The sequence below is a fragment of the Suncus etruscus genome, chromosome 1 (genome assembly GCF_024139225.1).
Source record: "Suncus etruscus isolate mSunEtr1 chromosome 1, mSunEtr1.pri.cur, whole genome shotgun sequence".
NCBI lineage: Eukaryota > Metazoa > Chordata > Mammalia > Eulipotyphla > Soricidae > Suncus > Suncus etruscus.
Window position 1 is genome coordinate 47,877,432 of NC_064848.1, and position 19,333 is coordinate 47,896,764.

The 19,333-nt window shown below is 35.9% G+C and overlaps 1 protein-coding gene across 1 annotated transcript in view; it reads left to right on the forward strand.

Moving 5' to 3' along the window:
* Positions 1 to 19,333, forward strand: part of FOCAD (focadhesin) — a 326,609-nt gene that overhangs the window by 171,946 nt on the left and 135,330 nt on the right. The window contains 3 exon segments of the mRNA XM_049769400.1: positions 13,498 to 13,632; positions 15,045 to 15,095; positions 16,459 to 16,542. Coding sequence (XP_049625357.1) covers positions 13,498 to 13,632; positions 15,045 to 15,095; positions 16,459 to 16,542 — 270 coding nt within the window.

Below are 19,333 nucleotides of genomic sequence, written 5' to 3' on the forward strand. Positions count from 1 at the left end.
GAGCACATAGCCAGGAGTAACCCCTGAGCTTCACCGGCTGTGGCCCAAAAACAAACAAAAAAAGATAATAATAATAAGTAGTAATAGTGGTGATAGTAGTAGCATAGTATATTTCCATTTTGTAGCTGTAAAATAGGAGCACATGAATTTCTTCTCTCTTAAATAGAGGTTTTCATAACATGTACTGCTTTTTGTTGCTAAAATAGCCATTATTTTCTCTCTCTCTCATTTCACCTTGAAGGTGAGCTCTTTAAAGACAAACTGCATATTAGGTCTCACTCACAATAGCAACAGATCCTGGAGACAAATTTGCAAGGAGAACTCCATTCAGTCTTAGCAAACCACTGAGCTAGTCAGAACTTATAGTGGTCTGAGTTATAGTGGTCTGGAAGAATGCTTGCTCCTAGTAGACAAACAGACCTGTCTTCTGCCATTGCAAGAGCACTCCAAGTTGTGTGTGTACATGTGTGTTGGGAGGGCTGGGGTGAGAATGCGGGCAACGAGACACTTTTCCTTGCCAACCAGACAGTTTTTCTTGCCAACCACAGAGTGTGTGCTCTGTGACTAAATGGGACTGAGACACCAACTTCCTTTTAAATCTCCATGGATCCCTAGTCATTGACTTGGTCTTTATTGCCTTGCTGAAAGCATGTGGCTTCCAGGTTGAGTATTCTCAAACCCTTGGTTCCCCTGGTCCTTTCAAACATGGCATAAAAGTACTGCTGCTTACTTGGGATCTCCATCCCTGGTTGCTTTTCAGGCTCACTTGAACTTGGTGACACTGCCCAGGGGCAGGTACACATGATGTGAATTTTGAACACCACCAAGGTTTGCTTCATATTGGAAATAGTCAGGCACCTATTCAGAAAAACTATTATTTTTCTATGTATGTTGTAACATTGTTCACAGTAGCCCAAATCTGGAAACAACCGAAGTGTCCAAAAAGAGATGACTGCAAGGAAAAAAAAAAAAGAACTATGATATATACACTGGAATGGAATACTACTTAGCTAGATGAAAATATAAATTCATGTAATTTGCTGCTACATGGATGGTACTTAAGAATATCATGTGAATGAAGTCAGCGAGAAGGAGAGGAATAGATACATAATGATATATCTTATAGGCTATAAAGGTTTGTTGTAAGGGAATAACAAATGGCCAAAAGTAACAGACTTGAGGGGCTAGGAGGGAGAACCTTGTGATAGTGGTGGAAGGAAAGGCATACTTTAATGGGCATGTGACATTGGAGCGATATATTCATGTAACCTTATTATTGACTATTCATGGTGACTAAAACAAAAATTTAAAAAAAGAATGAATGAAACAATGCTGGTAGGGATGTAGAAAAAAGGGAAATCTAAATCACTGATCATTGAAAGGTCAACTGGTCCATCCTCCATGGAAAATTGTATGAAGATTTCTTTTTTGTTTTTATATGGAGATTTACAAGAAAATTAAAATTAGATATACAACATGTCCAAAATTTTATTTTTATGACTTTTGTCTCCAAAATACAAAAACATTATTTTCAAACATACATATAAACACTCATCTGCTCGTTGCAGTTCTATTTGCAGTAGCCAAGATCTGGATATAACCTGTGCCCAATGAAGGATTAAAAATCTGATGTTGCAGGGCCCGGAGAGATAGCACAGTGGCATTTGCCTTGCAAGCAGCCAATCCAGGACCAAAGGTGGTTGGTTCGAATCCCGGTGTCCCATATGGTCCTCCGTGCCTGCCAGGAGCTATTTCTGAGCAGACAGCCAGGAGTAACCCCTGAGCATTGCCGGGTGTGGCCCAAAAAACAAACAAACAAAAAAATCTGATGTTGCCACTATATAAGAATGGAATACTATGCAGCTCTGAGAAAACATAAATCTTTGATTTACCACAATGTAGATAGAACTGAAGATGTCATACTAGGAAAATAAAAGACAGAATAGAAAAATTTTAAACCAGATAATTTAACATATATGGAGTATAAACTGAGCATGGCAAAAAAAAAATCTATCTTTAAGAAATCTATCTTCTAGCATGGAGGTAGGGTGTTTGCCTTGTATGCTGAAGGACAGTGGTTCGAATCCCGGCATCCCATATGGTCCCCCGAGCCTGTCAGGAGCGATTTCTGAGTGTAGACCCAGAAGTAATCCCTGAGCACTACTGGGTGTGACCCAAAAAACAAACAAACAAACAAACAAAAAAAGAAATCTGTCTTGATTCCCAACAGGTAGTACAGGGTCTTAGGCATTTGTCTTGCTTGGATCTGACTCCATTTCAATCTGATGTACCACAGGTGGTCCCAAAATATCACCAGGAGTGATCCCTGAGGACGTAACCAAGAGTAAGCTCTAAGCATAAACAAACTCCAATATGTCCATCTTAAATCTATCTTAAAAATAGGTCATAAATTCTCAGATTTATTATATTAAGATCTCACTACTATCTGTTGAGATTTCTTCATATATATTCATTTATTATTAGCATAACTACATTTTATCATTGAATGTAGTTATTATAAACACCTGGTGTTATTGCACTCAGTTTAACATTTTGCTTAGAACAGTGTTGAACTTTGTTTTTTTTTTGAGAATAGGTCATGTTGTCCTAAGTTTTTAGTTGAATAATTTTGTATTGTTTCCCATATAATTTAAGTATTTCGTTATGAGTCTCTGATCAATTTCTTTGAAAAATTTTTTTTTTTTTAGTTTTTGGGTCACACCCGGCGGTGCTCAGGGGTTACTCCTGGCTGTCTGCTCAGAAATAGCTCCTGGCAGGCACGGGGGACCATATGGGACACCGGGATTCGAACCAAGCACCTTTGGTCCTGGATCGGCTGCTTGCAAGGCAAACGCCGCTGTGCTATCTCTCCGGGCCCTGAAAAATATTTTTAAGGTAACACCAGTAGGGTTAAGTAAAAATATAAAGCCACTTTATAAAAAAATATAGTAAAACTGAAGCATTATAGCAGCAGGTTTGATTGCATGTGGCAGTCAATTTAGCTTCGATTCCTGGCATCTTATAAGGTACCCCAAGCAGTGCCAAGAGTAATTCCTAAGTGCAGAGCTAGTAGTAACCCCTGAACATTGCTGTTTATGACCCACTTCCCAAATTAAAAATATTATTAAACAGAACTTTTATAATAGATACAAAACAACTTAAGTAGTACAGTGAGGTATATAGATAGAATAGAATATTATTTGGCAGTTGATGGTATTGATGGTATTGATGGATGCTTTGATACTGGTGAGCCATAAGAGCAATGTACTGATGGAAAGAAATCAGTAATAAAGACCACATATTGTATGGTTCCATTTATAAAAAGATAGAGGGTAAAGCAAATTTAGTGATAAAATGTGAGGTTTATGTTTCCCTAGTATGAGGAAGAATGGACACTATTGGGAAAAGTATAATAATTATGTGATGTTTGGGATGATGAAAATATTCTAATGGCTGTACAACTTTGAGAGCATATGAAGACCATTCAGTTGTACACTTTTAAAAAACGGGCCGGAGAGGTGGTGCTAGATGTAAGGTGTCTGCCTTGCAAGCCCTAGCCCAGTGCTTCTCAAATAGTGGGGCACGCTCCTGAGGGGGGCACTAGGCTCCTTAAAGGGGACGCGTTTCACCTTGGCAAACACTGTCATAACAAGCTGTCATAACCGTGTTTATGTCTCCGGAGCTGAGAGTTGCTGTGTCCTGCTTCAAACCCGTTTGGAGAAGCTATGCATTGCAAAAACGTGCTCATGGTAACCATTAATACAGACATCACCTCTGATTAAAAAATCAGCTCAAATTATTTTATATATTTTTGTTTTGCAGGTTAAAGTTTTTTTTTTTTAAATAAAGATACTATTTACAGTTGTGCGGGGGTTGCAAAAAATATTTTTTTCTTCCTAGGGGGCATGGCAGAAAATAATTGAGAAGTACTGCCCTAGCCTAAGATGGACTTTGGTTCAATCCCCCAGTGTTCCATATGGTCCCCCTAAGCCAGGAGCGATTTCTGACTGCATAGCCTGGAGTAACCCCTGAGCATCAATGTATGTGGCCCAAACAAACAAAACAAACCAAAACAAAAACAAACAAAAAAGTTCTTTTAAAATAGAATAAAGTAATTATTTTACAATTATATGAATTATTATATATTGTATAAATTATTATATAAAAATAAAATAATAGAATTTAAAATAAAATTATTAAAATAATACTAGTGGTTCCATGTTTTCACCATGCTTTCTAACTTTAGAAAGCAGAAAGTTATCAAAACTAAAAAATCAAAATAGGTGAATACTGGCTTATATTAAAATTTGACTATATTCTCACTATTGTTCTGTTTACATATTTTAGGATCACACATTACATTTAGTTCCCAGGTTTCCTAATTTTGAAGAGCCACCTTTTTGGCTCACTTTTTCTGAAAGATTATGTGGATAGATTTATTGAGACTGAGTACTGACATCCTGCAAGTTAAAGGGACTTGGAGCCCTGAGCATGGGGTAGGCACTTAATGTATACATTTTCAGCCCAAGTATTCAAGGCACATAACCATTTTCCTTCAACACACATATAAGCAAAAACAGTTGTTAGATTAAGCCATGAATCTTGTTTAGGAGCACTGTTTGCTTGTTGTGGGATGATCCCTGCTCTTCAGAGACCTGGGGGAATTTTCCTTGTCTCATTCTGACACTGGGCGGGTCTGGTCTCCATTTTGTTTGTTGAGATTCAGGTCCAAACTGGCACAGCTCTGGTTCATTTCCCCACCCCTTCTTCTACTTTTTAGCTCATTTAAAATGTCTTTTCATTTGCATGTGTATATATCCATATATCCTTATAATTAGATTGAGATGTGCTCTCATCTCCCCCCCCCCCCCCCAAGAATGCTGCAACACTGTTTTGTCTCTCTTGGTGCATCACAGCAGGAGTATAGGATGTTACTATGTTTTACTCTTGGTGCTGTTATCCTCAGTCAGTTATGATATTTCTGATTTTCCGACAACAGCTCTTTTTTCTTTTGTAATTGATCTGTATTTTGGAAGAGATACTTTGACACTTATCCATTCGTCCTGTTTGTCCTCTAGCTTTTGCTAACTAATTTTAGCATCTGTCAGCAGCTCTAATCCACAACAATTGTTCCTATTGTATTAGCCTAATGGTGATTTAAATTTCTTCTTTCATTGCTCCTGCATTTATTAATTGAAAATCTTCTGTAAGGAAGATATTTTTGTCATTTATTTACTTAATTACTTTTGACATTTAAAGAACATTTATTTGGTCATTCAGAACTATTTTTCAGATTGGCCCATAGCCTTTTGCAGTACTTATTTTCTGTCACCACAGGTGTATTAGATTTATATTTTCCCTATCCTAACCTTGAAATGGACTACTTTTCCCAGAACTTTTCTAATCCTAAATTTCCTTTGAAACTGTTAGTGAAACCTATGGAAGATCACCTTGTTTAGTATAACTGACTTTGGAATTCTTTTACTTTTTTTGTTTTTGTTTTAGAAGTGGGAGGTGGTTTTCCTGGCTCTGTACTTAGGGGTTACTCCTCATATTTAGGGTGCCATGTGCTACATACAAAGCATGTGTTCACCCTTTTATGCTATCTCTCTGTTCCTGGAACTTCTTTTCTGTATTTTGTAATTCTGATATCCATGATTTAGGGTAACTCCTCACCCATTGGATTCATAATTTGGATAATGATTTTCTCATTTTACAAATTATTCTTCCCACTCAAAATTTTTCTTTCTTTTTTCTTATGCCATATCCTTTTCATGGGGGAATTAAATGTTCTTTTATATCTGTATAGTTTTCTAAGTACTTTTTATAACTCTGTGCTTGTTCTGTTATCTGAATATTATTAGTGCTGCCCTTTGTTGATTTTGCTGAGTCTAAGTCATATTGTAACATATAATTTATGTTTTGATTTCTTTGGGTGAGTGGAGAAGTATTACTTCTAAGGAATAATTTGAGCTTCTGGGAACCATTCCTGCTGATGCTGTGTAAATCAGCTCAGGTGATGTTTCTTGGAGTCCACCAAGGTCAGATCAAGAAGTGTTTGGGAGTTGATGCAGTGTCAAGAATCAAATTCTGCTCCAAGTGTGCATGGACCTCACCATAAATCTAGCTTCCAGATTTGGTATAATTTTTTATATTTTTAATCACAAACTCATTTTTAGAGGGACTTATTTTACTTTTCTGTGAAAATTTTTTGGGTTTTATATTATTAAAGTTTCCTTTGAGAATGGCCCCATTACCTCTAATTCACTTTCTTTTTTCATCCTAATTCATCAGCTCAGCAGTTTTTGTCCAACCATTACATTTAGGTTCAGTCCTTTAGAGGTGCTCAATATAAGGATCTCCTTTCTTACTCCCTACTTTTTATAGACTTAAGATCACCTCTCTTAATGTGTGACATTTAAACACAAGCTAATAGATTTTAGAAGCATAAATTTCTTAATGTTTCTCAATAACTCAATGCACATATTTCCCCTTTTATTTCTGACACTTGTAAACACTTCCTACCAATATTTCTTAGCTTTTTTTCCTTTTCAATTCATCTGTGTATAGCACAATTTTCTTCATCAATCATTTCTGGTATGCCCCTTCATTTTGTTGGAGTAAGAAGTTAATCTCTTTTTTGAAAACAGACAAATCATTCATTGGGTAAGGAGCACTAATAGATGTAGAGCAAGCCAGAAAAGACCAGGACACCCCGTCCTGATCAACCTTAGAGGATTGTTCTTTAATATTTAATCAAAAAGTGTCCAGGACTGGGAAGGTCAGAAAAGGCAACCTTTCTTTTTTTTGGGGGGTGGGGGCGCTGCTCAGGGGTTACTCCTGGCTGTCTGCCCAGAAATAGCTCCTGGCAGGCACGGGGGACCATATGGGACACCGGGATTCGAACCAACCACCTTTGGTCCTGGATCGGCTGCTTGCAAGGCAAACGCCGTTGTGCTTTTTCTCCGGGCCAAGGCAACCTTTCTTATTGGAGCCTTACTATTCCTGTTTATGAGTAGACAAGGCTAGTTTTAAAGATCTTCCTTGAAAGTATATCATATTATATAAGCCCATGGTTCATAACTAGAAACTTGGAATACCTTTTCACAATACTTGTTTAGAATACAATTTGAGGCATTGTTTTAAAATTTTCTAGATGTTAAAAAATCTTTTTTGTGGGGCCAGAGAGATAGCATGGAGGTAAGGCATTTGCCTTGCATGCAGAAGGATGATGGTTTGAATCCCAACATCCCATATGGTCCCTCAAGCCTGCTAGGAGTGATTTCTGAGTGTAGAGCCAGGAGTAACCTGTGAGCACTACCGGATGTGACCACACACACACACACACACACACACACACACACACACACACACACACAAAATCTTTTTTGTTGTGGAAACCCTTAAAAGTACATGAAAGTTGCAGCTTCACTCCCTACTCACTGCCCAATAGGAAGGGCAAAATAAATTTTATGCCTCTATATTTAGTGGTTAGAATTTTTTTTTTTTTTTTTGTGGTTTTTGGGTCACACCCGGCAGTGCTCAGGGGTTATTCCTGGCTCCATGCTCAGAAATTGAGCCTGGCAGGCACGGGGGACCATATGGGACGCCGGGATTCGAACCGATGACCTCCTGCTTGAAAGGCAAATGCCTTACCTCCATGCTATCTCTCCGGCCCCGTGGTTAGAAATCTTAATGCTGACCAGCAAACCATATCAGAACTCATTGAACCACACTTCTCGTTGCATTGATAGAAATATTCAAGTGATAAAACTGTATTGGAACCAACTCATTTCTGAGTATTGTTCTTCTAGTCCCTCTTGTTTATAGGATATTTCTTTTTGAATATCTTTCCATCAAAGGAAATTAAACATATCAAGTGAAACTCATAGTTCCCATCCCATAACTAACTGCAAGTGCAGTTTATTACATTTTTCTCCATTAAAAATTTGTTCTTTATTAATATACTGAGGCTCCTGGGGAATAAAACGTTTTTTCCAGTTCATTCTCTAAGTCTTTAGACTTTTATTTTTGCTCTCTGATTTACTATCCTCAGGTTGACAGTACTATCAATAGCCCATAAGTACTCATAATCTATTATGCACTTATTGCCATGCTAGGTGAGTAGGAAATGAGAATTATAAGACATGGTCATTGTCTTTAAAGAGCATAATATCTAGTTTAGGAGACAACTTATACTTACTAAAATAGTAAGCAGAACTAGACAGTATATAATTAAACACTAAATTGGTGGCTGAGAATTTTAAGTGTTAGAAGTTGGAAGTAAGAAAGGAATGAAATGAGAGCTTAATTTGTAAGAGGAAGCTTAATTATGGAATAGGGATTTGAACTGAGTCTTGAAACAACACCGGTTGAAAACAGATGGGCATTAAAATGAAGAGAGAGCACGGACAATTAGTGAGTATATTGAGCATACTATTTTTGGAAAAAGTGAGACAGTTTATATTCTTATTATATTAGGAACTAGTGCGAAATAGGAATTAGTGAGATAGATGGCTGCTTTGATTTGGATTATACACCTGCCAGATGAAATCTTTCAAAGGTAATGATTTTATTTTATTTGTTCACCAGCTCTAGAGATTTCATTTACTTTTTCATTCTGATCCAAATTGCTATGGGATTCTTTTTTTTAATTTTTTTCTTTTCCCTTTCCCCCCCTTAAATTGCTCTGGGATTCTAAGTGCTCTTTTATCTAGCAACCTTTCTTCACCAAATACACATACATTTTGCTCGTACTTTATGTTTAGACTTAGTTTCCATTTCCTTGTAGGGTTTTTGCTTGATTTCTCTCTATTCATATTTCAAGTCCTATGTTAAGATTTAACTGCCTCTTGATGTTTTTCCTAATAATTCATACCATTGACATATATCCTCTTTTGATTTCTCTTGAAACTATTTTCTATTAGAACTCTGTCAAAATTGAATCATATGATTTTTTTCTAATAATTTAAAGTATATTTCTCCTCCTGCTTGGTAAGTTACTGTATTTTAAATAGTTATATCAGTAGTATACTTTGTTTTCCAAGTACTATATACAACTCTGGGTATATGCTTGATATTAAATTGTTAGAATTTAAAGAATTTTGAGCTCCTTAAAAATTTTAGTTATGATTTGTGATGTTAGAACTACTTTGTATAAAAGTATATGCTCACCATTATATTTTTCACAGAAAACTACCTTTAGTGACTATTGATGTTATCCAAATTTCTTTTTATTAAATAAAACACTGTGACTTACAAAACTATTAATAATTGACTTTTAGATATACTGTGTTCCAACACAAATTCCATGACTAGTGTCAACTTTCCTCCACCAATATCACCAGCTTTCCTATCATACCTCCCACTTCAAGCCTGCCATTTTGACAAGTGTCATTTTAAATTTTGCTGTTTAAAATTATTTTTTTAGATACTTTTATTATTATTTAAAATTTCTGGTTTATAATACTATTAGTAATGGTTTCTCCTAAACATATTGCAGTACCCCACCATCACTAGTGTACCTGTTTTCCTCCCCCAGTAGGCCTAGCCCCCTTTCTCCCACCTCTAACCATCCAGTTCAGTTGTGTGGGTCAGTTCATGTTATGTTGCACTTGGATCTTTGTTGTTGCCTGGTTATATGTTTTTAAGTCCCACATATGAGATTATCTGTATTTGTCCCTTTCATTCTGACTGATATTAATGAAAAAATTCTCAGATGACTTGGTGAAAAAATATTTTCTGCTATTTTATGGAAAGCAGAAAATAAGGTCATAAACACAAAATTCAAGTTTTATTAGATATTAATTCTGTTGTCTTCTCTTTTGAGTCTTTCCTTGCCTGTGTCCCAAAGTATATATTACATATTTTCCTTGCCAACTCCTTACTTATTGTCTTCTGTATTTTTTCTAAATAATAGGTTTGTAGATGGAGATACATTGTACATGTTAGTTAAAGCATAAGAAGTTGTAGTATCTTAGAAAGGTTAATCCATATTAAAATTGTAGTTGATTTTTATTGATGTTCTAACTGCTGAATTTTAAAATATTTATAAAATATTATGTGCTAGGGAGATGACTTAAAGTGCTGGACAGCATACTTTGCATGAATGAGCCCTGGGTTTCAGTTGGATCTGATTTCCAACACCAAAGTATTCATCAAGCATCATTGGGCATGGGCCTTCTCCTTGCCCACAAAATATGTACATATTATATACACATTTACATGTACATACATATACTATATACATGAAGTTGTATTGTAGGTCAAATTAAATGTAAGAAGACTTTTGAATATCTACAAAACCAGATTTTGAAGAATATTAGTTTATGGACAATGTAGTAAGTTAAAAATGACAATTTTGTCATACATTTTATGTGATTATTTAATAGCCTCAAAAATCTTTTTTTAAAGTAACCTTTTAAATCAAACTCTTAGATTATCTATTTATCAATAAAGGCAAGGTTGATTTGTACTGTTTGAGGGGCACAATTTCATATGTCTTTAAAATATGTTAATATAACACAACCATCACAAAAATGAGATGATCAATTTAATATATTTATTTCTCCTGAAATTACAATTACTCTTTATTGTGTTTCAGGCAATGTATTAGTGTTCACTTCTTTCCACCAATGCTCCCACAGCCAAATATGCTTCCCACATACTTGTTAGCTTCTTCAACAGGCACCTTTAAAAAAAATAGATAGTTGCACTGTGGATTAAAGTAAAGTTGCTGATAAAAGAGCTCATACTTAACACTATGACCTTTCAGCATTTTATCCTCCTCCAGTTGAATGCTTCCTTCTGCTATAGACTTTGCCCCCCTTCTGTGCTGTCTCCACCCCACCCTCTTACGAAACATATTTCCTAATGAATGCTGGTTCTCTTGTTCTTTGTTTCCATTGTCTTTGGGTTATTGTTATTCCACCATTATGTTTCTTTACATCCCACATATGAGAGTGATCATTTTTGTGTTGTCAGTCCCTCACTCTAACTTCACTCACCAGAATACTCTTCAGGTCCCTCCATATAGCAGAAAATTATATGACTTAATCTTTTCTTATGACCAAGTAATATTCCATAATGTACTTGTACCATAGTTATTTTAACCCAGTTAGCTATTCTCGGACACTGGGTTATTTCTAGATTTTAGCTATGTGGATAGTACTGCAAAGAGCATAGGGGTTCAATGTATTTTTTTTCATTTTCTTTTTGGACCCTTGGAGCATATTCCAAGAAGTTGAGTTTCTGGGTCAAATAGATGCTCATTTTCTGATTTATGTTTAGGAATGTACATTTATTTTTTTCATAAAGACTAGGCTAATCAACATTTCTTCTAGCAGTGAATAGGAGCACCTTTCTTCCCACATGCATGCTATCACTGGTTGTTCTTTTTTTGAATATATGCCATCTGTGTTGTGTGAGTTAGCTCATTGTTGCTTTGATTTTCATCTCCCTGAAGATTAATGAAGTAGAGCATTCTTATGTGCCTTTCGGCTATTTTTATTTCTTTTTTGAGGAAGGCTCTCTTCATCTTTATCCACTTTTGAATGGGGTTGGACTTTTTTTTTTTTAAAAGTTCTATTAGTGGGGCCGGGCGGTGGCGCTGGAGGTAAGGTGCCTGCCTTACCTGCGCTAGCCTAGGAGACGGACCGCGGTTCGATCCCCGGCGTCCCATATGGTCCCCCAAGCCAGGAGCGACTTCTGAGCGCATAGCCAGGAGTAACCGGGTGTGGCCCAAAAACCAAAAAAAAAAAAAAAAAAAAGTTCTATTAGTGGGGCCGGAGAGATAGCCTGGAGGTAGGGCATTTGCCTTGCATGCATAAGGACGGTGGTTTGAATCCTGGCATCCCATATGGTTCCTCGAGCTTGCGAGGAGCAATTTCTGAGTGTAGGACCAGGAGTAACTCCTGAGCGCTGCCAGGTGTGACCCAAAAAACTCAAAAAAGTTTTATTAGTGTCTTATATATCTTTTTTTTTTTGTTTGTTTGTTTGTTTTTTTGTTTTTGGGCCACACCCGGCGGTGCTCAGGGGTTACTCCTGGCTGTCTGCTCAGAAATAGCTCCTGGCAGGCACTGGGGACCATATGGGACACCGGGATTCGAACCAACCACCTTTGGTCCTGGATCAGCTGCTTGCACGGCAAACGCCGCTGTGCTATCTCTCCGGGCCCAGTGTCTTATATATCTTTAATATTAAGTCCTTATTAAATGAGGATTGGGTAAATAATTTCTTTAAATTCATGGATAGACTTTGTATGCTGGTCATTTTTTCTTTTGAGTTGTAGAGGCTTCTTAATTTATTGCAATTCCATTTGTTTATCTTTGTTTCCACTTCCTTGGTCAGTGGTGTTTCATCTTTGAACATACCTTTAGCTTCAATATCATGGAATATTTTTCTATGTATTCTTTTAGGTACCTTATTGATTCAGGTCTGCTATAAAGGTCTTTAATTTGATTGTAATTTCCCTGATGATTAGTGATGTGGAACATTTTTTCATGTGTCTTTTGGCCATTTGTATTTCGTCTTTGAACAAGTGTTTGTTAATTTCTTCTCCCCATTTTTTGATGGGGTTAGATGTTTTTTTCTTGTAAAGTTCTGTCAGTGCCTTGTATATTTTGGATATTAGCCCCTTATCTGATGAGTATTGGGTGAATAGTTTCTCCCATTCAGTGGGTGGCTCTTGTATCCTGGGCACTATTTCCTTTAAGGTGCAGAAGCTTCTCAGCTTAATATAATCCCATCTGTTTATCTCTGCTTCTACTTGTTTGGAGAGTTCTGTTTCCTCCTTGAAGATGCCTTTAGTCACTGTGTCATGAAGTGTTTTACCTACGTGTTGTTTTATATACCTTATGGTTTCAGGCCTGACATCTTGGATTTAGTTTTACATTTTAAATTATGAAGTTATTCATTTGTTTCATTTAAAGTTTTTTGAAAGTGTTTATCTTATATTAATATCCTGGTTTCCTGATTGATAAAGGCATTTATATGGCATTTAATACTATGTATTATATATATATATATATCTGGCTTTAAAAACATACTAACTTTTTTTGTTTTAGAGAATAGTTCTTTCTTTATAAATGTAGCTAACCTTGGAATAAATTTTATGTGTGAAAAGGTACTAGAAAGGGTATTCTTTTCTTTATTAGCCATCATAAATTATTAATAATAATGTTATTTTAAATTTAGCTGAATCTTCTTTTATAGTTCATATGGCTTAAGTAATATTTTATTGGTTGATACTTAATTAAATCACTGTAGGGATATTATTTCCCTTGAAATTTCCTTGTAATAAAAGACAGTGCTTTTTAGAGAAGAGAGAGAGAGAGAGAGAAGAAGAAAGAGAGAATATATGTGTGTGATCAAACACACATACGCAGAGTGCTCTATCATTGAGCTATATCCTTAACCCTAAAAATATAGTCTTCACTAAGGACTTCTGTGAGCTGTGATTCTTTAAAACATTGGTATTTTTCACCATTTGCTTCACAGGTTGTTTGCATTCGCTCTACTTGGAATGCTCTCTCCCCAAAACTGAGTTGTGATACAAGACCCCTCATTTTGAAGACTCTCAGTGAATTGTTTTCTCTGGTTCCTTCTTTAACAGTCAATACTGCTGAATATGAGGTATGCCTTTAAACTCAGTTGCTTTGCTACTTCTTGGTTGGAAATGTTTTATAAGAAATTTTGGGTAGGGGCCGGTGAGGTGGTGCTAGAAGTAAGGTATCTGCCTTGCAAGCGCTAGCCAAGGAAGGACCACGGTTCGATCCTCCAGCGTCCCATATGGTCCCCCCAAGCCAGGGGCAATTCTGCGCACTTAGCCAGGAATAACCCCTGTGCATCAAATGGGTGTGGCCCAAAAAACCAAAAAAAAAAAAAAAAAAAAGAAAAAAAAAGAAATTTTGGGTAAATATTCGTAGTCTCTTTTTTTGTGGAAAAACATTTAGCTTTTTTTTTTGTTGTTGTTCTGAGTACTTGTTGATATTTTAATGTACTCTTAGTAATAAGGGAATATGCATCCTTAGCTATTCTGTCTTTAGTGTTTAATTTACATAACTAAGTTTTTATGAGTGTAAGAATTTGTCATGTTAAAAGTAGTTTTTTAAATAGCAATGTTCGTTTGTCTTCTAGTTTTTCCATAGGGTTTCTATTTCTATATGTTCATATTTTCTATATCATTTTCTCTCAATCTCAATAAGAGTAATTATAATATCAATTTGTATTAAGAGGGAAAATAATTTTATTCTACTGTGTATTTGTCATTGTAAAGAGTTGAAATACTTATTCAGGTTATTCGTTTTTGCTATAGGATTCATAGAGTTTTGCTTAATGTTTTCTTCTTTAAGTGAAATGATAGTAATAGTATATTTACTTATGTTTTTATTTTAATCAATTACCTTTCCTTTTGTGCTGCCTCTTTTACTTTTCCTTAAAGAGCAGTGATTAATTTCTACTTGAAGTCTTGGTGAACTTTAGTTTTATTTATTTCTTCATGAAATTTGATAAACTGCCCATCCTTAAGATTTAGTTTTAATAGTTCTTTACATCTTTTATGTAATAAGACAGGATTACAAGATGATATGTCTTCTCATTATTCTATATGCTACACAATAAATTAAATCAAGTTTGAAATAATCGTATTGTCCTTACTGAAGACCTAGCACAGTGTATAGTACATACAGTAGGTATGTACAAGAACAACTGTTTTTTGAAGTTAAAATGTGTGTGCTGTACTGATAGTTGTAGACGAGAAAAAATTTTGTTATCTATATGAAACAGGGACATTGAGAGAGAGAAGTCATTTGTATTAGGACTTTCAGAGGATAGTAAGACATGTTTATATTTCTAATTATTTTAGTTTTACTGTTTTTAAAATATTCATGTTTTATTTCAGAGTATTTCACTCTAAGAATGATGGGTACATAGAAATTAAATTGGTTTGATATATTTTTGAATGATTTAAATTTCTATTTTACTACCTTATACTATTTATCTTATCTTTATCCTAAAATTTATTTTGTTGCTTGTTGATTTTTCAGAATTTTAAAGTTCAAGTTCTCAGCTTCCTTTGGATTCATACTCAAAACAAGGTACTCTATCAGGGGTGTGGGTTAAACAGAACCAAGGTGAGAAAGCAACAGTGAAATAATATTCTTACAATAAAGAACATAAGTCCCTTAAAATTACAACTTCATACTTTTAAGTACATCCTAACAAAATGTTTATGTTTGAAAAATAATTCTCAGGTTATAAAGCTACTACAGAGATTCAGGGTCTTTTCTTGCATGTGGTCTACCCTGGTTTTATCCTCAACACCGCATATAGTCACCTGAGTACTAACTACCAGGAGTGATTCTTGAGCACAAAGACAGGATTAATTTCTGAGCACAAAACCATGAATAAGCATTGAGCATAGCCAGGTGTCACCCAAACTCCCTTGCCTCAAAAATTATTTCCATTTTGTGCCTGGTAATACATTTCACCTTAAGACATACATTGATGTTATGAACTTTACAGATGTGAGAGGCTGTTGCTAGAATCTCCTGGTGTTATGATACTTTTCCTTGTTTCTTCTTTGTACCTCCTCCTGCCAGCAAACATAAAAAGCAAACAAAAATCTACTCCTATTTTTCATTCATTTTTAATCAAGTAGATGCTGGCATTGCAATACCTGACTCTTAACTGAAAGAACTTAGATCCCAAATGGTTTTTCAGGTATAGAACCAGAAAATCAGAATCCAGAACCACGGCAATGACAATGACTGACTCTAAGCCTTCATATTCCTTCCTCTAAATCATGCTGCCTCACCAGGCAATTGCTTTTGGGGGGTGGGGATGACACACCTAGTGATTCTCAGAGATTACTTCTGGCTCTGTTCTTAGGAATTACTTCTGGTAGTGCTCACTAGACCTAATGGGATGCCAGGGATTGAACCCAGGTTGACCATATATAAGGCAAACTTTCTACCCACTGTACTATGCCTCTGGCCCCCAAATTACATTATGTTTACTGTCTAAACTAGGATAAAAAAATCATGCTTCTGATCTTTCTTGCCAAGGGCTATTTTCCTTTTTTATTTTATTTTAATATATGTTGTTGATTTAATTTCTGTGATTTACAAAATACTATTAACAAAGGCTTCCATGCACAAAAGTCTAACACCACTTCCATGCATCATCAGTACTTATGCCCTACACAAACTCTAATGTCCCTTCCTCTAAATACCTCTCTCTCCACCACACTCACACATTAACTTAATTGTGCAAATCAGTTTTCCCATCCCATTGTGTTGTTTTTTTGTTTTGAATTGTAACAGATTCAGTAAGACATGACCATCATTTCATAAGTACTGACTAGAACTTCAAGATGTGGGGAAATTAATTTTTTCTTCCTTCAGAGAAATGCTTAATACATACTGTTTCTTTTGTTTGTTTCACTTTTATTCTGTCTAGGATCCAGTTGTAGCCAATGCTGCATATAAAGCTCTCTCCTACTTTAGTGCTGGTGAACACACAATTCTTCATCTGCCTGAAAAGGTAGGCTTTTCTTCTTTCTCACTGTAATCTTCTTACTCCTGTGCAATATAACCTGACTTATATATTCTCCCATCCTCCCACTTATACAGGACATTCTTAACTGGTACATGTATATGTCATTCTAAATATGTTATCTACAAAGACTAGACTATACATTGTTTTATTGGGAAATAATGGTAGAGGTATAAGATATCAAAGATAATTTAAATCCCTTTGAGGCAGAAAAAAATCTTGAGGTGAAAATGAAATCTTAAATTGCTTGATCATGTGATTACATATTTGTGCTTAGGGCCAGAGTGATAGTACAGCAGGTAAGGTGCTTGTTTTGCATGCAGCTAACTTGGATTTGGTCCCTGATGTCTAATATGTTCCCCCTATCCCACTAGGATCACTGCAGAGTGTGTCCCAAAAGTCAAAAAATGAAAAAGTAAACAATATTTATCTGTGCTCTTGGTTTACTTCGGAAGATCTTTACCACTGAAGGAAACTTTTTGTCCAGGTAGCACAGTCTTGGAATTTAAATCTAAAGCTTTGTCTTAGAGACAGGATTTTACACTACCTGTGCAACCAGTGCAATTAAAGATCTTAAGTTATAGTGCAGAATTAAGATAGAATAGTGTTACCATATATATTCAAAATAAAAATGAGAGGATGGACTCTCAGGCTGGGAAGAGGCCAGTACTCTTTTTCTACTTGTTCACTCTCAGCGGCTTCTTGGCCTCTTCTTTTCTTCACTCTGTAACTGTGTTTGCTACCATACTAGGTTTCTGATTAGTTCCCACATATGGTGACTATTGAATCCACTGTCTTAAGTTAGATGGTTTATTTTCCCCACTTTTTATCCCTTTGTTATTTGTTAAATAAGGAAGTTAGTAGAAGTGTCCCTCCATTTAAAGTTTATATAAGAACCAAGTCAATTCAATTGTTGGACTTGTTCTAATATCCCCATAGGCACCAATTTCGCCATGTGATAACTGTTCTTCCTTTGCATAGGCACATTAAAATCGGAAATTATATTCAAACACATTCTTATCTTATACAGATGGGAACACACAAATCTTGTAATGCAGTAGGACCTTACACCCTGAATATTGTCTTAAAGATCTGGCTCATTGTTAAATAAGGAAGTTTGTAGAAGTGTCCCTCCATTTAACGTATATATAAGAACCAAGTCAATTAGATTATTGGACTTGTTCTAGCATCCCCATAGGCACCAGTCTTGCTGGGAACTGTTCAATAAGAAATTTTGGTGAAAGAGTCCCTCAGTTTAATGCTTATGTTTGAACCAGGTCACGGGGATTGTTGGACTTGTTCTTCTGGCCCCCTTATGTGCTGACAACGCCAGGTGGCATTATTCCTTGTTTGCATGGGCACATTAAAATGGAAAATACTATACATACAAATAAGTTCTTATCTAATAGAGATGGGAACACACTAATCTTGTGGTGCAATGGAACCTTACAAACCCTGAACATTGACATGATGACCTGGCATAGGCCTCAGAGGTTTGGGCATTTTCCAGTCACCCCTGAACCAGGGAAGCCATCTATGAAATATTCAACATTGTTTATGACATCACCTGGAAGCAATCCTCTACCGGGGAAGACCCTACTGTTGCTCTGACATCGAATTACTCAAAAGAGTCTTCCCTTAATAATGAGAAGATTTAAACAACAACAACTACTTGCATACTGGACAGACTAAGGTTCAATACTTGGCACCTCAGATGGTCCTTCGAGCCCACGAGGAGTGATCTCTAGTGAAGATCTAGGAATAAGCCCTGAGCACCACTTGGTATGGACAATCCTCCCACACAAAGAAAATGATTGATACTTAGTTAAGTTCTGTCTGTCAAATATTGAATACTTGCCTTAATCTAACTTTCTGATTTTAAAGTAACCATATAAGTTAATGTCTGAAGCATTAAGGTTTCTATATATTGGGTTTTCACAATCAAATCACTGTGAGAAGCTTTAAAAAGCAGTTCTGAAGCTTATTCATTATTCATTCTTGTTTTTCTACCCTAATAACTCTTTCTGGATTATGACTCATTCCCCCAAAATAACCATCATTCATTGTGATATGTTTCTCTACTGAGATTATGTCTTCCGCGCCCCCCCCCCCCCGGCCTGAGATTATGTCTTGAGACATAGATGCCTTAAAAGAATATGTTTCTACAACCAGTGTCCATTGAAAGAGGGTTGCTTGCCAACAGAGAATTGTTGCCTTCAAGGCTGCATTATATGTTTTTACCTTTGATGACTTTCACTATGACCTTTATGACTAAAGGTCCAGAAAGTAGTCAGTTTTTTTTCATATTCCTAACAAGCCCCAAAGGCTAAGAGTACGACTGAGCATTTTGTCTATATGTTCTAATCTAGACAATGGCAAAGTTGTGAAAGTGCCATTTGCTTTTATAAAAACATATTTCCAGTATTTTTTCACAAGTGCCTATGGAGAAGAACTTTAATGCAAATGTAAAATGTGTACTGTGAAAACTAAGATTTTTTTTGTTGTTGTCTGACATTACTGTACTTCTAAGACATTTTGGTGTACTGACAAAACTTAAAATTAACCACCTGCATTATAGTGGAAGTAGATCCACAACCTCTATCTCCATTTGTAGGAATGTCTCAAATACTCCATTAAATAACTACATTGTGAACTTCACATTCTACCTTTCTTTTCATTTACTAAGGAAAGATTTCTTCTCGGATGAGAATCAGTTTAAATTGTTATTTACCTTATACAACAAAAAGGGTACAAAGAGTGGTAGATATCAGAGGAAGAT